The following is a 23,426-nucleotide window of genomic DNA, read 5'->3' on the forward strand; positions in this document are numbered from 1 at the left end:
CCTGTTCTGAAAGGCCCCAGAGTCTGCAACACCACTAAGCAAGGGGAACCACCAAGCAAGCGGCACCATGAAGACCAAGGTCGTCTCCAAACAGGTCAGGGACAAAGTTGTGGAGAAGTACAGATCAGGGTTGGGTTATAAAAAAATATCCAAAACTTTGAACATCCCACAGAGCACCATTTTTAAATCCATTATAAAAAAAATGGAACGAATATGGCACCACAACAAACCTGCCAAGAGAGGGCAGCCCACCAAAACTCACGGACCAGGCAAGGAGGGCATTAATCAGAGAGGCAACAGAGACCAAAGATAACCCTGAAGGAGCTGCAAAGCTCCACAGCGGAGATTGGAGGTACTCTGGTCAGATGAGACTAAAATTGAGCTTTTTGGCCATCAAAGAAAACACAATGTCTGGCGCAAACCCAACACCTCTCATCACCCCGAAAACACCATCCCCACAGTGAAGCATGGTGGTGGCAGCATCATGTTGTGGGGATGTTTTTCATCGGCAGGGACTGGGAAACTGGTCAGAGTTGAAGGGAAGATGGATGGCGCTAAATACAGGAATATTCTTGAGGAAGACCTGTTTCAGTCTTCCAGAGATTTGAGACTGGGACGGAGGTTCACCTTCCAGCAGGACAATGACCCTAAGCATACTGCTAAAGCAATACTCAAGTGGTTTAAGGGGAAACATTTAAATGTCTTGGAATGGCCTAGTCAAAGCCCAGACCTCAATCCAATTGAGAATCTGTGGTATGACTTAAAGATTGCTGGACACCAGCGGAACCCATCCAACTTGAAGGAGCAGGAGCAGTTTTGCCTTAAAGAATGGGCAAAAATCCCAGTGGCTAGATGTGCCAAGCTTATAGAGACATACCCCAAGAGACTTGCAGCTGTAATTGCTGCAAAAGGTGGCTCTACAAAGTATTGACTTTGAGGGGGTGAATAGTTATGCACGCTCAAGTTTTCTGTCTTATTTCTTGTTTGAAGATGCAAAATATTTTTTATTGAGAAACAAAGTGATGGGCATGTTGTATAAATCAAATGATACAACCCCCCAAAAAATCCATTTTAATTCCAGGTTGTAAGGTCAACAAAATAGGAAAAATGCCAAGGGGAGTGAATACTTTCGCAAGCCACTGTGTGTGTGTATGTGTGTGTGTGTGTGTGTGTGTATATATATATATATATATATATCACACGTTTTTTTTAAATATATTTTTTATCTGGGGGTGCTGCAGCACCACTACTTTTCGCGGCTATGGGTTGCGTAATATTAGGCTTCATTAGTTGAGTGACAATGTAATTTTCTAGTTTATTTTTATCAAATGCGCTGTTGAAAATTGTTTTACTGGAATAAAATTAGTCTAGGCTACCGCAGGAGACAACTCTCATCTGGCGATAGGTAAGCTACATGCTCATCGGGGCTTACATTAGATTTTATTTTGATTGTTCAGGTTCACTATCAGCAAAAGTTTTGGTAGTTCGGAAAGTTTTCAGACCCTTCCCGTTTTTCAGATTTTGTTAGGTTACAGTCTTATTCTAAAATGGATTAAATATTTTCCTCATCAATCTACACACAATACCCCATAATAACAAAGCGAAAACATGTTTTTAGGAATTTTTGCAGTTGTAAAGAAAATGAACATAAATACCTTATTTACATAAGTACTCAGTCCCTTTGCTATGAGACTCGAAATTGAGCTCAGGTGTATCCTGTTTCCATTGATCATCCTTGAGGTGTTTCTACAACTTGGAGTCCAACTATGGTAAATTCAATTGATTGGACATGATTTGGAAAGGCCCACACCTGTCTATATAAGGTCCCACAGTTGACCGTGCATGTCAGAGCAAAAACCAAGACGTGAGGTTGAAGGAATTGTCCGTAGAGCTCTGCGACAAGATTGTGTCGAGGCACAGATCTGGCGAAGGGTACCAAAAAATGACTACAGCAATGAAGGTCCCCAAGAACACAGTGGCCTCCATTCTTAAATGGAAGAAGTTTGGAACCACCAAGACTCTTCCTAGAGCTGGCCGCCCAGCCAAACTGAGCAATCAGGGGAGAAGGGCCTTGGTCAGGGAGGTGACCAAGAACCCGATGGTCACTCTGACAGAGATCTTGAGTTCATCTGTGGAGATGGGAGAACCTTCCAGAAGTACAACTATCTCTGCAGCACTCCACCAATCAGACCTTTTTATGGTAGAGTGGCCAGACAGAAGCCACTCCTCAGTAAAAGGCACATGACCGCCCGCTTTGAGTTTTCCAAAAGGCACCTAAAGGACTCTCAGAACATGAGAAACAAGATTCTCTGGCTGATGAAACCTAGATTGAACTCTTTAGCCTAAATGCCAAGCGTCACGTCTGGAGAAAACCTGGCACCATCCATACAGTGAAGCGTGGTGGCAGCATCATGCTGTGTGTTTCAGCGGCAGGGAGACTAGTCAGGATTGAGGGAAAGCTGAACGGAGCAAAATACAGAGAGATCCTTGATGAAAACCTGCTCAGGACCTCAGACTGGGGGCGAAGGTTCACCTTCCAACAGGACAACGACCCTAAGCACACAGCCAAGACAACGCAGGAGTGGCTTCAGGACAAGTCTCTGAATGTCCTTGAGTGGCACAGCCAGAGCCCGGACTTGAACCCGATCGAACATCTCTGGAAAGACCGAAAATAGCTGTGCAGCGACGCTCCCCATCCAACCTGACAGAGCTTGAGAGGATCTGCAGAGAAGAATGGGAGAAACTCCCCAAATACAGGTGTGCCAAGCTTGTAACGTCATACCCAAGAAGACTCGATGCTGTAATCGCTGCCAAAAGTGCTTCAATAAAGAATTTCTTCTTAACTGACTTGCCTAGTTAAATAAAGGTCAAAAATAAAATAAAGTACTGAGTAAAGAGTCATTCATTTACTTATGTAATTTTAATATTTCAATTTTTTATTTTGAATAAATTAGCCAAAATGTCAAACTGTTTTTGCTTTGTTATTATGGTGTATTGTGTGTAGATTGATGAGGGGGGGGGAAACAATTGAATCCATTTTAGAATAAGGCTGTAATGTATTTTTTTTTTGAAAAGTCAAGGGGTCTGAATACTTTCCAAATTGACTTTATATCCTCCTTTTTAGCTATACAGGGTAAAGTTGACAATTTCATAATGAGGAGGTTGCTACCCGCCAACCCACTGTTGGCCAATGCAGGAGAAGAAGAAATGCTGTCAACGGTCTAAACCAATTGATTTATTAGACGGGGGTGTTAAATCCAAAGTTGTGCTATTTCATTGGCTATGTCATATACATTTTTTAAAGATAAGTATTGATACATTACTATCTCTAACACTTAATGTGCAAAAATTGATTTCAGATGATAGTGGGATGGTAGATGCCCAGTTTCCCTTATGGCTCAGCTTAGGTGCCTACATACAGTACCTTCAGAAAGTATTCACACCCCTTGACTTATTACACATTTTGTTGTTACAGCCTGAAAAAATTGATTAAATTGAGATTTTGTGTCACTGGCCTACACACAATACCCTATAATGTAAAAGTGGAATTATGTTTTTAGAAATATTTACATGTTAATTAAAAGCTGAAATGTCTCCAGTCAAGTATTCAACCCCTTTGTTATGGCAAGCCTAAATAAGTTCAGGAGTAAAGATTTGCTTAACAAGTCACATAAGTTGCATGGACTCACTCTGTGTGCAATAATAGTGTTTAACATGATTTTTGAATGACAACCTCATCTCTGCACCCCACTCATACAATTATCTGTAAGGTCGAGCAGTGAATTTCAAACACATATTCAACCACAAAGACCAGGGAGGTTTTCCAATGCCTCGCAAAGAAGGGCACCTATTGGTAAATGGGTAAAAATAAAAGCTGACATTGAATATCGCTTTGAGCATGGTGCAGTTATTAATTACACTTTGGATGGTGTATAAATACACCCAGTCACTACAAAGATACAGGCGTCCTTCCTAACTCAGTTGCCTGAGAGGAAGGAAACCGCTCAGGGATTTCACCATGAGGCCAATGGTGACTTTAAAACAGAGTTTAATGGCTGTGATAAACTGTGGATGGATAGTTACTCCACAATATTAACCTAAATGACAGTGAAAGAAGGATTCCTGTACAGAATAAAAGTATTCCAAAACATGCATCCTGTTTGTAATAAGGCACTAAAGTAAAACTGCAAAGATTGTGGCAAATAAATGAACTTTATGTCCTGAATATGTTTGGGGCAAATCCAACACATCACTGAGTACCATTCTTCATATTTTCAAGCATGGTGGTGGCTGCATCATGTTATGGGTATGTTTGTCATCGGCAAGGACTAGGACGTTCTTTAGGATAAAAAGAAACGGAATAGAGCTAAGCACAGGCAAAGTCCTAGAGGAAAACCTGGTTGTCTGCTTTCCAACAGACACTGGGAAATGAATTCACCGTTCAGCAGGACATTAACCTAAAACACGAGGCCAAATATATGCTGGAGTTGCTTACCAAGACGACATAAATGTTCTTGAGGGGCCTAGTTAGTTTTGACATAAATCGGCTTGAAAATCTATGGCAAGACATGAAAATGGCTATCTAGCAATAATCAACAACCAGCTTGACAGAGCTTGAATAATTTAAAGAAGAAGAATGTGCAAATATTGTGCTATCCAGGTGTGCAAAGCTCTTAGAGGTGATTCTAACATGTATTGACTCGGGTGTGAATACTTATGTAAATTAGATATTTCTGTGTTTAATTTTCAATAGACTTCGAAATATGTCTAAACCTGTTTTCACTGTCATTATGGGGTATTGTGTGTAGATGAGTGAGGAGGGAAAAAAGTCAATCAAATGTTTTATTCAGGCTGTAACACAGCAAAATGTGGAGTAAGTAAAGGGGTATGAATACTTTCCGAAGGGACTGTACACCATAGACATATACATAATTTACACACACACACTCGTCTGCTCGGACAGATCCAGCTCAGAGAGGCCCAGCTCATGAGCTCCATCAGCAACAGATTCAAATGTTGAATTTAAAATGAACGCGTTTATGCAGCAGGTTTTGGTGCATCTAATCATATTGCATTGATTCGATCCTTTAGTCAAACAGAATCGCATCAAATCGTTTCAAACTAAAACGTATCGTTCCTGTATTGTCGGAGCCCATGTATCGAATTGTCTTGAAAGGGAAAGATGCACATCCCTGTTATTTCCCCTTTTAATACTCCCCACCAGCCCCAGTAAATGATTCCTGAATAACCCTGGTGTTCAGCTTTCCACTTCTGTCCACAGATGAGCCTTAATCCAATAAGCCACTGGGGATACAGTAGGCTGTGTCACTGGTGTGTTCATTACCGGTTTGCATTTTCTGACACAATGTCCTCTACAGTGAAATGAAATGGGCTGCACATTGGCAGCCAGGTTTATGATGGTATGACCTCATACTTAATGGCTTTCACAGCTACACAGTTGAGTGTCTGGTTTGCAGCACATTTTGCTAAGCAATATTGACCTCCCCTGTTGCTGTACATGATTCAGAACTAACTTACAGGATGAAAACAGTCCTACATGTAATTACATGCTACATTACAACTACAGTACAGGAAGTGCATCAAGAATGTTAGAGCCAACATATTTGTGCTTTGAAGTGTTTTGTAATTTGAATGGTTTGAGTTTGAATCCAGGGAGATTGATGTTTATTTTAATAAATTAAACTTATCTGTCCCCTTTTTCTCATTTACAGAGTCATTAGATGAGCTCACCACAATGGTGGTCAAGCTGTTTGGAGAGGTGGAAAACAAGAATGTACCTATCCCAGAGTTCCCTGAGCACCCCTTCCAGGAGGAGCACCTCAGGGTGAGCTCCTTAGTTTGCAGACCCACACACACACACCAGAGTTTCTGTTAGCTAGTAATTGGTGGCTTTTGGCTATAAAATAAATGCAAAGCCGGTAAATAAAACTGCCATCCAAAATGATCGTTTTTTATTAATTAATGGAAATACCTATCGATATGTATACATTTGACCGTCATGCTTATCGTCTATAGGTTAATTTGTTTAATTTAGTGGAATTCAATTGGCCTGGGTTTTTTCGTTAGTCATGTATTTTATTTTTTCAACAACTGTCACACATGCACAGCACCGAATTTGAATGAGATTTCTCCAATTTCTCAGTTGGTTGCTACTGCAGTAAAACATGATTTGATAAGCCCATTCATTGCGCAACAATTCTAAATGCAATCACGTGTTAACAGTTTTGGTGCATGATTAAAAATAGCTATTTTTATTTCTCAAATGGTAATTGAAGCGCGTCACCCACCACTTTAGGAGCTTTTGATTCGAAGCAATCGAACAGCTATTTTTTTTATTTAAAGGAGCTAATGATCATTTCTTCTTCTGTGGCTAATTCATGCTTTCTGGTGAAGGATTTTGAATGATTTTATTTATGTTTAGACTGGAGTAATTATATAGTTTTGACAAATGTAGTTCCATTTACATCCCTACTGGACCCACTGTTATGGTTTTCACATCAACTTTCTTTCGTTGTCCAGAAGCCAAAGGCACAATCCTAGTCATATTAGCAACTCATCCTAGTTGTTGGATCTTTTAGATTCCCCCTCTTTCTGAGTTTCTAACAGAGATTTTCATCTGTCATATATTGAACCGCTATCAGGTGCGCTGTTTAGAATGGTGTTTTCCCAGGTGCACTGTTTAGAATGGTGTTTTCCTGCAAATTGCATTTTGGCAAATGTTTGAAAATTAGGTTTTATTGGCTGCTTCATTACATGAGTGGCATGTTCTGTTGAGATGCATTACCATAATCTAAATGTGATTTCTGTCATTCTGAGCACCGTGGCCGGTAAATCTTCCCGGTCACATTGTCCGGCACCACATTTTCCTAACGGAAACTCTGACACACACACACACACACACAAATATACAGTGCATTCGGAAAGTATTCAGACCCCTTGACTTTTTACAGCCTTATTCTAAAATTGATTGAATTGTTTTTTTCCCTCATCAATCTATACACAATACCCCATAATGACAAAGCGAAAACAGGTTTGTAGAAATGTTTGCAAATGTATTAAAAATAAAAGGCATACCTTATTTACATAAGTATTCAGACCCTTTGCTATGAGACTCAAAATTGAGCTCAGGTGCATCCTGTTTCCATTGATCATCCTTGAGATGTTTCTACTGGTAAATTCTACTGGTAAATTCAATTGATTGGACATGATTTGGAAAGGCCCACACCTCTCTATATAAGGTCCCACAGTTGACAGTGCATGTCAGAGCAAAAACCAAGCCATAAGGTCGGAGGAATGGTCCGTAGAGCTCCGAGATTGTTTCGAGGCACAGATCTGGGGAAGGGTACCAAAACAATTCTGCTGCATTGAAGGTCCCCAAGAACAGTGGCTTCCATTTTGTTTAATGGAAGACGTTTGGAACCACCAATAATCTTGCTAGAGCTGGCCACCTGGCCAAACTGAGCAATCGGGGGAGAAGGGATTTGGTCAGGATGGTGACCAAGAACCTGATGGTCACTCTGACAGAGCTCCAGAGTTCCTCTGTGGAGATGGGAGAACCTTCCAGAAGGACAAACATCTCTGCAGCACTCCACCAATCAGGCCTTTATGGTAGTGGCCAGACGGAAGTCACTCCTCAGTAAAAGGCACATGACAGCCCGCTTGGAGTTTGCCAAAAGGTACCTAAAGGACTCTCGGACCATGAGAAACAAGATTCTCTGGTCTGATGAAACCTAGATTGAACTCTTTGGCCTGAATGCCAAGCGTCACATCTGGAGGAAACCTGGCACCATCCCTACAGTGAAGCATTGTGGTGGCAGCGTCATACTGTGGGGATGTTTTTCAGCGGCAGGGACTGGGAGACTAGTCAGGATCGAGGGAAAGCTGAATAGAGCAAAGTACACAGAGATTCTTGATGAAAACCTGCTCCACAGCTCTCAGGACCTCAGACTGGGGCAAAGGTTCACCTTCCAACAGGAAAACAACCCTAAGCACACAGCCAATACAATGCAGGAGTGGGTTCAGGACAAGTCTGAATGTCCATGAGTGGCCCAGCCAGAGCCCGGACTTGAACCCGATTGAACGTATCTGGGGAGACATGAAAATAGCTGTGCGTCGACGCTCCCCATCCAACCTGACAGAGCTTGAGAGGATCTGCAGAGAAGAATGGGAGAAACTCCCCAAATACAGGTGTACCAAGCTTGTAGCGTCATACCCAAGAAGACTCGAGGCTGTAATTGCTGCCAAAGGTGCTTCAACAAAGTACTGGGTAAAGGGTCTGAATATTTATGTAAATGTGATATTTCTGTTATAAAACGTTTTTTTTGTTGCTAACTATTCTAAACTTTTTTGCCCTGTCATTATGGGGTATTGTGTGTAGATTGATGAGCAGAAAAAAAAACAATTTAATCCATTTTAGAATAAGACTAATGTAACAAAGTGGAAAAAGTCAAGGGGTCTGAATAGTTTCCTAATGCACTGTATGGACACACAATTTAATACATACTACCATTGAACAGTTGTGCAACTGAGATCCTTTTCATAATTCTCAATTCAAATATCTCCTTCCTAAATTCCCCCCACAGCAATTCTACAAAGTGGTGCCTATCAAGGACATTAGGAACTTGTATGTGACGTTCCCCATCCCAGACCTGCAGAAGTATTACAAGTCCAACCCAGGCCACTACCTGGGCCACCTGATAGGCCACGAGGGCCCAGGGAGCCTGCTGTCTGAGCTCAAATCCAAAGGTAGGCCAGAGGACTGTGATTTAATCTTAGTTAAGATTTAGGGCTTGATGGAATGGTAGAAATATCCTAAATGCTATTTTTTTCTATTTGTGACAGTAATTAATCAAAAGGTTTATGCTGACAATACATGCTGTATATGTTGTGATGTCACGAGAGGCTGTGTCCTGGAGGGACGGTACATCCCCCTGAGGTGGCTGCAAACCCAGACAGCTATGGCTCCATCTGCTGGTATGGTCGGGAACTCCACCCCTCTATGGCCAATCTTCCCACGCAGCTGAAACAAATGAGGAGCTGATGAGCTGAAGGTTTGGGAAGGGAAGAGACACACTGAGAGAGTGTGTGGGGGGGTGAAGAGACACAGTCTCCAACCTGGGCTCTCTGGAGGACAAGAGTGCTGCACGTCCACTTCCATGGGGAATATAAGGATTTGGAGATACTTACCTTTGGGAAAATACTCACCTTTGGATATATGCACCTGTGGAAATACGTGAGAGACATTTGGAAGGACTTTTTGCTGGGTTGGCCACTAGCTGCAACGTGGACTACAGTAAGGCTGGGGAAAAGTTATCTGAGCGAGTGAGAATTATGATTTTGGATGTGGAAGAGACATCCCTGAACTGTTAACCCTTAAAGAGCCACAAGAGAACAGAATTTGGTTATATTTTCGTTAATTTCCCAAGACCTATAATAAAATCCTTGTTTTGTTTGAACCTTGTCTCCTTGCACTACTTGAGCAATCCCGCTGAAAGCTGTGTAGCCTCTCGTGACGTCACAATGTGTAGAATTGTTTATATTTGAATTGACAGTGATAGTTATGTCCTTTATTCTTGTGCAGGCTGGGTGAACACACTGGTCGGAGGCCAGAAAGAGGGAGCTAAAGGCTTCATGTTCTTCATCATCAATGTGGACCTGACAGAGGAGGGACTCTGTAAGCATTAGGATCTCAGGGATTTTGTGTTCATGTGTGTGTATGTGCCCACACCCTAAAGTCAGGAAGGTGTTTGTCTGTGTGTGGGGTTTTGTGTTTCAACCCTGTGAGCTGAAGTGTCATTTGTCTCTAGTGCACGTGGATGACATCATCTTCCACATGTTCCAGTATATCCAGAAGCTGCGCACTGAGGGGCCTCAGGAGTGGGTCTTCGAGGAGTGCAAGGTGAATATGCACTGTGGTACCACTCACTTCTAATCTGTCTGAGCTCAGTCTACTTACTATAGAGTCCATTCTGAAAGTATTCAGACCCCTTGATTTTTTTCAAAATTGTGTTACTTTACAGCCTTATTCTAAAATGGATTAAATAGTTTTTTTCCTCATCAATCTACACACAATACCCCATAATGACAAAGCAAAAACAGGTTTTTAGAAATTTTTGCAAATGTATTAATAATAAAATAATACGCTTTACTCAGTACTGAAGCACCTTTGGCAGCGATTACAGCCTTGAGTGTTCTTGGGTATGACGCTACAAGTTTGGCATACATGTATTTGGGAGTTTTCTCCCATTCTCTGCAGATCCTGTCAAGCTCTGTCAGGTTGGATGGGGTGCGACGCTGTACAGCTATTTTCAGGTCTCTCCAGAGATGTTCAATCGGGTCAAGTCCGGGTTCTGGCTGGGCCACTCAAGCACATTCAAAGACTTGTACCGAAGCCACTCCTGCGTTGTCTTGGCTGTGTGCTTAGGGTTGTTGTCCTATTGGAAGGTGAGCCTTCGCCCCAGTCTGAGGTCCTGAGCGCTCTGGAGCAGGTTTTCATCAAGGATCTCTCTGTACTTTGCTCCATTCATCTTTCCCTCGATCCTGACTAGTCTCCCAGTCCCTGCTGCTGAAAAACATCCCCACAGTATGATGCTGCCACCACAATGCTTCACTGTAGGGATGGTGCCAGGTTTCCTCCAGACGTGACGCTTGGCATTCAGGCCAAAGAGTTTTAATCTAGGTTTCATCAGACCAGAGAATCTTGGTTCTCATGGTCTGAGAGTCCTTTAGGTACCTTTTGGCAAACTCCAAGCGGGCTGTCATGTGCCTTTTACTGAGGGGTGGCTTACGTTTGGCCACTCTACCATAAAGGCCTGATTGGTGGAGTGCTGCTGAGATGGTTGTCCTCCTGGAAGTTTCTCCCATCTCCACAGAGGAGCTCTGTCAGTGACCATCGGGTTCTTGGTCACCTCCCTGACCAAGGCCCTTCTCCCCCGATTTTTCAGTTTGGCCGGGCGGCCAACTCTTGGAAGAGTCTTGGTGGTTCCAAACTTCTTCCATTTAATAATTATGGAGGCAACTGTGTTCATGGGGACCTTCAGTGCGGCATACATTTTTTGGTACCCTTCCCCAGATCTGTGCCTCGACACAATCCTGTCTCTGACAATTCCTTTGACCTCATGGCTTGGTTTTTGCTCTGACATGCACTGTGAACTGTTGGACCTTATATAGACAGGTGTGTGCCTTTCCAAATCATGTCCAATCAATTGAATTTACCACAGGTGGACTCCAATCAAGTTGTAAAAACATCTCAAGGATGATCAATGGAAACAGAATGCACCTGAGCTCAATTTCGAGTCTCATAGCAAAGGGTCTGAATACTTATGTAAATAAGGTATTTTATTTATTTATTTATACATTTGCAAAAATGTCTAAACCTGTTTTTGCTTTGTCGTTATGGGGGTATTGTGTGTAGATTGAGGATTTGTAAAAAAAAAGAAAAATCCATTTTAGAATAAGGCTGTGGAAAAAATCTAGGGGTCTGAATACTTTCCGAATGCACTGTAACTGTCTTAGAAGCCAGTGTATGTGTTGTCAGAAAACAATCAGTCATTAACATTTTATGTATTGCCCTTTTTACAAACAAAATAGTTAGGACCAAGACTGAGAAACCTACTCAAATAGGCTTTTTGCTGGCCTCATAGTTAAACTTCAGTTGTATGTAACAGTACACATGGATCATGTGAATTGTCTTGTTGCTCAATTCTCCGTTGTATGTAATAATACTGTATTTTCATGTGATTGACGTGACTTGTCTCTTCTCCTCCGCAGGACTTAAACACTGTGGCCTTCAGGTTCAAGGACAAGGAGCGGCCCCGTGGCTACACCTCCAAAGTGGCTGGATTACTGCACGTAGGTGGTGTTCTCTCCATTTCTTAAAGTCGTCTCCACGGTGATGCACTGCAGTTCCGTGGCTCCAATTTGATGATGACGTTGTCATCAGAGTGCCTTGTCTGCCAGTCTCCTATTTTATGGGAAAAAAGATGTACAGATTCAGCCCCAGTCTAAATTAAACTGACATTCCTGCTAGTGTTAAACTATTACTATGGTTGTAAGGCAGTCGGACTGGGGTAGGATATCCACTGTATTTCTGTCTGTGGTGTTCATTATTGTGTGCATCTTTTTTGAAAATAAGCAGAACCCCAGTTCTGTATTCCTCTACTCCAGTAAAGTGTTCCCCTGCATGTGTTAGTCAAAGGCCTCACCCATTGTTGGCACCTAAACCTGTTTTTTTGTCCTCTGTTTTGCAGTACTACCCTCTGGAGGAGATCCTAGCAGCAGAGTACCTGCTGGAAGACTTCAGGCCAGACCTGATAGAGATGGTCCTGGACAAGCTGAGGCCGGAATACGTCAGGTCAGTTCCAGCTCTTCACCGGGTCACTAACCCTGTTTGCTCTGCTCTCCTATATCAGTTTCACAATATATTGCCCAACTTGATGAACCATACTGCTGGCTTGGATATACAGTGGATATAAAAAGTCTACACACCCCTGTTAAAATGCCAGGTTTTGGTGATGTAAAAGAATGAGACAAAGATAAATCATGTCAGAACTTTTTCCACTGTTAATGTGACCTATAATGTGAACAATTCAATTGAAAAACTAACTGAAATCTTCGAGGGGGAAAAATGAAAAATAAATAACAATAACCTGGTTGCATAAGTGTGCACACCCTCTTATAACTGGGGATGTGGCTGTGTTTAGAATTAACCAATCACATTCAAACTCATGTTAAATAGAAGTCATTACACACCTGCCATCATTTAAAGTGACTCTGATTAATCACAAATAAAGTTCAGCTGTTCTAGTAGGTTTTTCCTGACATTTTCTTAGTTGCATCTCAGAGCAAAAGCCATGGTCCGCAGATAGCTTCCAAGGCATCAGATGGCTCTCATTGTTGAAAGATTTCAGTCAGGAGAAGGGTACAAAATAATTTCCAAAGCATTACATATACCATGGAACACAGTGAAGACAGTCATCATCAAGTGGAGAAAATATGGCACAACAGAGACATTACCAAGAACTGGACGTCCCTCCAAAATGTATGAAAAGACGAGAAGAAAACTGGTCAGGGAGGCTTCCAAGAGGCCTACAGCAAAATTAAAGGAACTGCAGGAATTTCTGGCAAGTACTGGCTGTGTGCTACATGTGACAACAATCTCCCGTATTCTTCATATGAATGGGCTATGGGTTAGGGTGGCAAGACGGAAGCCTTTTCTTACAAAATAAACATCCAAGCCCGGCTGAAGTTTGCAAAAACAAACATAAAGTCCCCCAAAAGCACGTGGGAAAATGTGTTATGGTCTGATGAAACCAAGGTTGAACTTTTTGGCCATAATTCCAAAAGGTATGTTTGGGGCAAAAACAACACTGCACATCACCCAAAGAACACCATACCACCAGTGAAGCATGGTTGTGGCAGCATCATGCTTTGGGGCTGTTTTTCTTCAGCTTGAACCGGGGCCTTAGTGAGGGTGGAGGGAATTATGAACAGTTCCAAATACCAGGCAATTTTGGCACAAAACCTTCAGGCGTCCGTTAGAAAGCTGAAGATGAAGAGGAAGTTCACCTTTCAGCACGACAACGACCCAAAGCACCCATCCAAATCCACAAAAGCATGGCTTCACCAGAAGAAGATTAACGTTTTGGAATGGCCCAGCCGGAGCCCAGACCTGAATCCAATTGAACATCTCTGGGGTGATCTGAAGTGGGCTGTGCACAGGAGATGTCCTCGCAATCTGACAGATTTGGAGCACTTTTGCAAAGAAGAGTGGGCAAATATTGCCACGTCAAGATGTGCCATGCTTATAGACTCCTACCCAAAAAGTGCTGCAATAAAATCAAAATGTGCTTCAACAAAGTATTAGTTTAAGGGTGTGCATACTTATGCAACCAGGTTATTGTGAGTTTTTTATTTTTTATTTCCCCCCCTCCAAAGATTTCAGTTTGTTTTTCAATTGAATTGTTCATGTTATAGGTCACATTAAAGGTGGAAAAAGTTCTGACATGATTTATCTTTGTCTCATTCTTTTACATCACAAAAATCTGGCATTTTAACAGGGGTGTGTAGACTTTTTATATCCACTGTATATATATATATATATATATATATATATATATATATTTTAATTCTTTCCAGCATAGTTTCAGCAACTGTGGTGGATGCAAAATCAGACCCGTGCAGTACAGATTGGCTCAGCTAGGTCAGTTTGGCTCAGTAGTGTGACAAGGGCACCTGAGAAGATCATTTTGATAAACGTGGTTGTAATTTCCTTGAAAAGGTGTACATCCAGCAACTATATATACCCAGACACATTACTGATGTCTCCTATGTTGCCCTTCTTTTAGAGGACTCTTTCTCCTTTTGAGATACGCTTTTTTTTTGGACCTAACTTTGAAAATGCCAGTATCTTGCTGTGATGTTTGAAATAAGTACATGGGTAACTCTGTGTTTGAGCAGATGTTGCAGTCCATGGTTACAAACATTCAGATAATATGACACTGTTCAGCTGATGCTGAACATCAACTGAGTCAACTTGAATAACAAACAACCAAGGTCATACATGTTATACAATCATTAGGCTAGTAGTGGAACCATTCAGTCATGTCATTAACCATACAATCATGTAGGGTAAATCTAAATGTGATCTTACATTTCCCATTGCACACTGTTTACAGTCATTCTCATGGCAGATTTACCTCAACATTCACCTAAACTTCCCACCGTTGAATTAACTGCCAGAAAACTTTCAGAAACTGTTCAAACTAAAACACTGGGGGAGCTCAATAACACATTCTGCAGTATTACTACCACTACAGTCACTGCTTTTCCACTTCAGTCACTACTAATACTACAGTCCCTACTTCTACCACAGTCACTACTACGACTCATTCTACTGATACCACTAGAATCAATGCTACCATTGCTACAGTCACTACTACTACTACTGCATTAAAACTACTACAACTTCTTTCACTACCATTTCAAATGCTTTTAGACAGATGAAGCAAGCACACATTTTCTTCGGGAAATATAACTTTTCTAGTTATCATAATATTGGCTGGCTATCTGCACCACTTATCTGTTTTAATCACATTGACCCTACAAACTGTAATTGACTGGAGCCTCCCGAACCTCCTATCCCCAGTGTTATTATACAGTTGATTGATTGGTGCAGCAGGGTTAAGATAACTTTTTTTGTTCTAAATCCAGCGCATCTATCGGAAGGCCATATTGCCAAGGTGTAGGTCTTCTAAATATATCCCATTGATCACAAGCCGACACAATGCGTTGATGAATCTCCACTGCCTCTGGCATCCTACATATAGAAGACTGGTATAGAAAAGGCTTTGGGAGGCACTCGAGCTGATGTCGTAAGGGCAGCTGGAAATCTAGCCGCAGTTGCTCAGGGAAAATGGAGTGTGTCTAACTCCTAACCGGTCTGACAAGGGTTTATAAATGCTGATAATAATAAAACCTGTTTCTGTTTGTCCTCCACCTGCAGAGTCGCAGTCGTCTCAAAGTCGTTCGAAGGGCAGACGGACAAGACGGAGGAATGGTATGGGACGCACTACAAACAGGAGCCCATATCTGAAGATATCCTCAAGGTGAGACTGACACACGTTCCAACTCGACAGCTTTTCCATTTACTCATCACCCTGTGGGTGACGCCAAGTGCCTTTCCTTGATTCCACACGTCCTCTCCTCATCCTCAAACTGCAATGTAGGAGAAGATCAGATGTTCCTCCCCTCTGACCTTCTCCTTCAGTGCATTTTCAGTAGAAGGTAAGGAAACGGGGACACAATGAAATAGGACAGATTTGAGATTCACCCTGACTGGGCGACTTTGTAAATCATCCACTGGCAATGCTTGAAGGAATCTTCAATCCATCTACTTGCTGTCACACATTCCAACATAATCTAAGGTTTATCATGCCATGAGTAAGAAAATAAATGGCTTATGGGTAAGGTGCTGTTGATCCACAGTCAACACCCCAGTGGTGAATGATGTTTAAAGCCACAGATGTTTGCTCAAGTTCCAATAGTTTGCTGACTTTTTTTCTATTCAGTGTAGAAGCAGGGTTAGGGTGGAAATGTGAGATGTTTCATCAATCGGGAAGTTTTGGAAAAGTCCATTTGCAGGCAGACTGACACTAGCACTGTGAATGTTCTCAATTCACCTTTCTGAAACAATGCCCAGGGCCACAAACTCCCCTGAGCTTATGAGGTTCCAAAAGCAGAAAAAGCTGTTGTGGAAGTCTTTAATACTCCCAAAGCCAACGCTGTACATTTCATGAGCTTTTACAGTGGTGTCTTTTTCTCCTAAAGGTTTCTACACAACTATCTAACTACAGCCAACCCAATAGTCTAAGAATTTGTTTTTTTAAAGAATCTGGAAAAAAATTTAAGGAATCCGCCTGGTGTGTTTTAGAATTGAGCGGTATCCAGATTTTCATACCTTTTTAAACCGTCCTTGTGCCATATACGGCATTAACGGCATAGCTCACAAGGTGGCGCTATTTGTTTTTCAAACGCAAAAAAGTAATGTATATTACCAGAATGCTAACAAATGCTAGCAAAGTACTAGTATACTAGTATTCCCATAGCAGATGCTAGCTAAATGCTAATTAACAAAAATATAAATGCAACAAGTAAAGTGTTGGTCCCATGTTTCATGAGCTGAAATAAAATATCCCAGAAATGTTCCATACGCACAAAAAGCTTATTTCTCTCGATTTTGTGCACAAATTTCTTTACATCCCTGTTAGTGAGCATTTCTCCTTTGCCAAGATAATCCATCCACCTGACTGGTGTGGCATATCAAGAAGCTGATTAAACAGCATGATCATTATACCTAATATGAACTGTAACTCAGTAAAATTGTTGAAATTGTTGCATGTTTTGTTTTAATTTTTTTGTTCAGTAGAATTAGAAAGACAGACAATCCATTTTTGCAAATATATTAAACATCAGTATTCAGGCCCTGCTATGACACTCAAAATTGAGCTCAGGTGCATCCTATTGCCTTTGATCATCCTTGATGTTTCTACAACTTGATTGGATTCCACCTGTGGTAAATTCAATTGATTGGACATGATTTGGAAAGGCACACACACCTGTCTATATAAGGTCCCACAGTTGACAGTGCATGTCAGAGCAAAAACCAAGCCATGAGGTCGAAGGAATTGTCCGTAGAGCGCCGAGACTCAAAAAATAAAAAGTGGTTGTCCCACTGGCTATCATAAGGTGAATGCATCAATTTGTAAGTCGCTCTGGATAAGAGCGTCTGCTAAATGACGTAAATGTCTTAGTATGCCTCTATTTCGGGGGGCGGGGGGGAACTTCCTTGACAGAATAATTATTCTCCTTTGACTGCATTTTCTGCAGTTCTTACTTTTGCCACTAGAGTGCAGTCAGACAATTTTCTGTGGGTGTTTGCTCCCGAAGTTGACTGTTTTTTTTTCTTGTTAGCTAGCAGTTTTCAACTGTTAGCAGCCAATGGCTAGCAGTTTCGTACTGATGATAAACAGATGATTGCAATTTGAGTCATTACTAAAAGGATGATTGCAATTTGAGTCATTACTGAATTATTTGATGTAACAAATCAAACCTCAAATAATTCATGTTAACCTCGTAAACAATTCATTTAGACCCAGCGTTTATTTGAAACTGGTGTTTATTTGCTGAAATGTGTACCGTTGCCCGGCTATTAAAAGGAACAGGCGGCTATTTGAGACTGCGTTTAATTGAAGTTTTATGGCATTTCAAAATACCTGCGTATACACGGTATACTGTCGAAGCCTCGTGTGTAATCCCGTTGGTCGCCACTGGACATAGTTGCTCATAGTTGGTCCTGTGTCATGTAGAATCTGCCATGGACAGTTGGTCAGGGGAAAAACTACCCATTGCATTATCTATAGTTTGTTGGCTAAAGTTGGATAGGTGTGTAGAAACCTTTAGTCACCTATCAATAAATTCCATCCCTAACCTGTTGACTGAGAAAGGAGGACTAGCTAACTCATCTGTGTGTTTCAGAAATGGGGAAAAGCTGACTTCAATGGCAAGTTCAAGCTGCCCATGAAGAACGAGTTCATTCCTACCAACTTTGATATCTACCCTCTGGAGAAAGACTCTCCCTCCGCCCCAACTCTAATCAAGGTAAGCCTCGCTCTGGATAAGAGTGTCTGCTAAATGACTAAAATGTAAAATGGCGGGGTGTTGCATTATCAAAGGCATACAAATACAAAAAGCTAACAGACCTGAACGCGTAGCTGCATGTTTCAAGTGTCTGAATCTGTTCATAAGCTTTCATATGGTAATGAGGAAATGGTTACAGGATTGAGATATTCAGTATTTAGTAGGCCTACTGTTGTTGTTAAGGTGTTCTGATCGGCGGACGTACGTGGTGGTAATTACTGCTGACCGATTGGAGTCTCTTGTGGAACAACTCTTTTGAGCTAAGCTTCAGTATTTAATTTTGGGCTGCTGTTCACCCCAATAAAGTACAAAGGCAGTAGTAGTTTGATCTACCTCTCTTCAAAGCAAGTATGACGATATCAGACTGCAGTACCTTTTGCAAGCCCTTTCTTATCAATGGCATCTGCTGCTAATGCTTATCTTACCATGTGTTATTTTTTCTAGGACACTGCTATGAGCAAGGTGTGGTTCAAGCAGGATGACAAGTTTTTCCTACCAAAGGCATGCCTGAACTTTGAGTTCTTCAGGTTGGTAGACAAACCACACAGCCCCTGTTTATGAGATGATGATGTGATATGTAATGTGATTTAATCTTTTGTCTTGTTTTCCTGATTTACAACCTATTGGAGTTATAGTACTCAAATACTGCAATTTGAAATCATATTACGAAGTACCCCATGGAAACCCACTTGTCCTGCTGATCCCTAATTTTGAATGAATGCAACACCGTAACTGTTTGTTTTTCAAGGAGAGCAAATTGGAGCGAGAGTTCTGTGGAGTTGTAGCTACTGTGTCATTCACCACTGCCATTTTCTCTACAGCCCGTTTGCGTATGTGGACCCGATACATTGTAACATGGCCTATTTGTACCTGGAGCTCCTCAAAGACTCCCTCAACGAGTATGCATATGCAGCCGAGCTAGCAGGCTTGAACTATGACCTCCAAAATACCATCTATGGGATGTATGTAAGTATCCTAATTTCCCATCACCCTCACGCCGCCGCGACCCCAAACCCACCCGTTCCTCCCTCAATCTGGGCCTTCGTGTCAGCCCTGGCTGCAACATCCTAATCATTTTCCCTTTCCCACTCCTCCCTCTCTCAAAACCACCTCGTTGGAAACGCTCTACTTGAGTTGTCTGTTTCCTGTTCGTGCTGGCACTGTTTGGGTATGAACGTAAATCGTCATTTGGTAAAGTAGTCCCCTGTCAGACAGAGGAACAGTATTTTTCTATCAAAACTCTTATACAAAAGAATGGGAAATGGACACCTCAAGACGCGTCCACACTAGAAGTAGTAGTGGCCTTGGCATTTAGCGACAAAATACGCCGTCCCTCCTTGGTGGACAGAATGGCCGGTCGCGAGGCTGCATATACATACTCTTCTTTATCAGTATCCTCACCCTGCTCTCTGTCCGTTTTTGACAACCTCATCCCACCTCCCCCACCCAACACTCATGTCTTTTCTTTTTGTTTGTCTTTTTTGTTGTTGTTAGTCGCTACCTATACTCAGACCCCCTGCACTGCAACATGACCTACCTGTTTCTCAGGTTATTGAAGGATGATTTAAAAGAGTATACATATGCAGCCCGCCTTGCCGGGCTGGTCTATGGCATAGCCTCAGGGATGAATGCCATCCTCGTAAGTACAGCGTCCGTCTGTCTGCCCCCCCTAATGGCTAGGGGGACGAGGGAGGGCGCCAGCTTGAGGCTTTGAATGTGCAGGACTGGCTTTATCTTTCCCCTCTATCTACGTCCACTCTTTCTATGTGTGTTTGTATGTTAGTCTGTCTGTAGGAAGATGGGGAGCTACTAGAGCCTCCCCTTCCTATTAGTGATGGGAAGTTCAACTCTTTTTACTGACTCAGGTCTTTTCAACTCATTCAGTGAAAATAACAAATCTTTCGACTCATTTTATTCAGTAAAACTGCTGGTGAAGGATTAACTAAAAACGCAAAAGAATCATGATTCTACAAGCCACTTGTTCACCATAGGGGGCTTCTTGGAGCTGTCGTTGGTGACAGACTTATAAAAGTGTGCTTCAAACAATGTAGATTTGTTGATTGCTAGGCATACAAATACAATTATTTCTTACCTTTTGAAACAAGGTCTAGTTGTGGCCGCAACCGGACTAGATTGTGAACGACTCTTGGCGGAGTGCAATTGCTTGACTGCCGCGAGGGAGTAACACAATATCGTTCACGAACTGCAGCACCCCTCCAAAGGATTCGTTTTTGAGTTTGTTCGGCAGAGTCAGGCTGTGTATGTTTGGTTCTACAAAGCTGTGTCCATCGATAAAAAAATTATATAATCAATTAATTTGCATTAATTCTTGCACAATGCGATCAATTGACAGTTCTAAATATGTAATTTCCTTCTATGTTGCCTGCAGCATGACCTATTTTTCTGCGCGCACGTATGATAGACGGTGGTGGTGGTTTGGAGCACGTCTCCAGAGCCGCCAGCAGGTCAAACGACCGACTAAAATGATCCTGTCTTGAGTCAGTAAAAAGTTGTTCAAAAAGAAAGAATCGTATGTGGACTGCACATCACGACTTCCTATGTCCTGTCTATGTACCCACTTGTGGTTTCACTGCAAGGATGGCCAAATCTAGTCCTCAAGGCATGCCGTTTAACTTTAAATGAAATTCAATATCAACTTTTCATTTATCAAATACTTCTGGTAACATGGACTAAATTCAACTGATCAGGTCTGGATTAAAATATGAACTCTATCAGCAGACTGCCTGTCTTGAAGGACACATGTTTGGCCCTGTTGATTTCACTGAATCACTCCCAAAACACACCGCAGATAGAACTTCATACATTCTCTCACATTTTTGTTGTATTTATTTTAATGCATCTTTAGCAGCCAGTTTGAAACTCATTGCTGTCTATCAGCCAGATAGTAGAACAGTGTCTCCTTCACAAGTCATAAAGGAATAAAGCCAAACACTGCTTATCCTCTGACAAATGTATAGTACTGTAAATTCTGCTGACTCATGATTCCAATAGCAAGTTACAGACTGGAGCTGGCATTGTACGTATAGCTAATAGAGTTTGCAAGCTTTTTTAAAAATGTGCCCTCTAAAGCTATCTTCAGAGGTTAGGATTGGAATTAGGTTTTGGTATGTGTGTAAAATGGCGAATCGAGATGCCCATGTGCTTGTCTTTCACTGCTCCTCTGTAGCTTTGGTTTGTGGTGCTTTGGTTTCGCTCTTTAACTTAAGCAACTAACTAATTTTACGACTCATGTTTGTCTAACATCCAAACTAGGCCCACATCTGTGAAATAATATCTTATGTGTGCAGAATAAAGCACAGTCTTAGTTACGAGAATATATTTTGCTTGCTTGTTAGAACTTATTCACTACTATTATGTGATATCAAGGTCATAAATAAGAGACTACTTAAGAATAAGATTATACTTTTTATATAGGCTAATCACTCATGGGTTGATGCTACATACTTTTAATTCTACATTCCGGCCAATCACACATACCTAGCTAACTGTATGATAGGGTGTTTTTCCTCCTATATTAGCTTTTCCAAGCTTCAGGAGTAATAGAGTTGAGAAAGCACAAACTGGTTTGGCGCTCGTCAAGGATAATGATGTTGGAAGAGATTAGAGTTAACTGGTGTCAGTATGTGTGTGTCAGGGAGAACGAGAAGGGGATGGAGAGGGTGATTGCGAGAGCGAAGCGCTGTAGCCTGAGGGTATTGCGGATTCATGAAGGGGCCAGAAGGTTTGGATGATGCAAAGTGGAGCTTCATATAACCTTGACTGGGCTCTGATCATGCACAGTGTGGTTGATTTGACACACTACAGTCACATGCATACACGTACCACTCATTGCATCACTTATTGGTAGCTTGTCACCGATCTAGATGAATAAGGGGAAATGTATTTGCAGTAGATTGGAATGCACAATGCATGCTATATAGACCTTGAGGGAAGAGTTGAGTAGTTAACTACAGACCCATAAGGATGTGGCTGTCATGAAATTTTGTCAGCCGGTGATTGTCATGCAAATAACTGACGAACTTACGGTGATTGACCGTTAATTAACATAAACACGTTTAGCATTTCCGGCTTCCACACACAGCCTACAGGCCACTGATGTGAACCTTTGGAACATTTACATTTAAAAGTCTAATAAATTGATTTAATATAGCCTACACCGTCACAATAAATCTATTATTTATTTTAGGCAGGTCTAAAGAAACATTATGATATGAAGAAAATGTAGCCTATTTCAGAAGAACAGAATAGGTAGCATATTCTGAGTCGTCCTTAATGTAGGCCCTGATCTGGCTATGGCTGTGGGCTACACTAGTTCATTTAGCAGCCCCAGATATGCTTACAGTGGGGAAAAAAAGTATTTAGTCAGCCACCAATTGTGCAAGTTCTCCCACTTAAAAAGATGAGAGAGGCCTGTAATTTTCATCATAGGTACACGTCAACTATGACAGACAAATTGAGGAAAAAAATTCCAGAAAATCACATAGTAGGATTTTTTATGAATTTATTTGCAAATTATGGTGGAAAATAAGTATTTGGTCACCTACAAACAAGCAAGATTTCTGGCTCTCACAGACCTGTAACTTCTTCTTTAAGAGGCTCCTCTGTCCTCCACTCGTTACCTGTATTAATGGCACCTGTTTGAACTTGTTATCAGTATAAAAGACACCTGCCCACAAGCTCAAACAGTCACACTCCAAACTCCACTATGGCCAAGACCAAAGAGCTGTCAAAGGACACCAGAAACAATATTGTAGACCTGCACCAGGCTGGGAAGACTGAATCTGCAATAGGTAAGCAGCTTGGTTTGAAGAAATCAACTGTGGGAGCAATTATTAGGAAATGGAAGGCATACAAGACCACTGATAATCTCCCTCGATCTGGGGCTCCACGAAGATCTCACCCCGTGGGGTCAAAATGATCACAAGACCGGTGAGCAAAAATCCCAGAACCACACGGGGGGACCTAGTGAATGACCTGCAGAGAGCTGGGACCAAAGTAACAAAGCCTACCATCAGTAACACACTACGCCGCCAGGGACTTAAATCCTGCAGTGCCAGACGTGTCCCCCTGCTTAAGCCAGTACATGTCCAGGCCCGTGCTAGAGTGCATTTGGATGATCCAGAAGAGGATTGGGAGAATGTCATATGGTCAGATGAAACCAAAATATAACTTTTTGGTAAAAACTCAAC

At 41.8% G+C, this 23,426-nt stretch overlaps 1 protein-coding gene across 6 annotated transcripts in view; it reads left to right on the plus strand.

The window, feature by feature from the left end:
- ide (insulin-degrading enzyme) overlaps positions 1-23,426 on the plus strand; it is a 73,582-nt gene that overhangs the window by 32,542 nt on the left and 17,614 nt on the right. For 5 of the 6 annotated variants that reach the window (XM_041879758.1, XM_041879783.2, XM_041879750.1 and 2 more), the window contains 10 exons: positions 5,733-5,845; positions 8,604-8,766; positions 9,602-9,694; positions 9,828-9,919; positions 11,791-11,871; positions 12,270-12,373; positions 15,524-15,626; positions 18,055-18,177; positions 18,661-18,743; positions 19,038-19,182. In XM_041879758.1, coding sequence (XP_041735692.1) covers positions 5,733-5,845; positions 8,604-8,766; positions 9,602-9,694; positions 9,828-9,919; positions 11,791-11,871; positions 12,270-12,373; positions 15,524-15,626; positions 18,055-18,177; positions 18,661-18,743; positions 19,038-19,182 — 1,100 coding nt within the window. Of the gene's footprint in view, positions 1-5,732; positions 5,846-8,603; positions 8,767-9,601; positions 9,695-9,827; positions 9,920-11,790; positions 11,872-12,269; positions 12,374-15,523; positions 15,627-18,054; positions 18,178-18,660; positions 18,744-19,037; positions 19,183-19,710; positions 19,856-23,426 lie in introns of all 6 variants that reach the window. The other variant, XM_041879741.2, reaches the window with a different exon arrangement.

The sequence above is a fragment of the Coregonus clupeaformis genome, chromosome 1, assembly GCF_020615455.1.
Source record: "Coregonus clupeaformis isolate EN_2021a chromosome 1, ASM2061545v1, whole genome shotgun sequence".
NCBI lineage: Eukaryota > Metazoa > Chordata > Actinopteri > Salmoniformes > Salmonidae > Coregonus > Coregonus clupeaformis.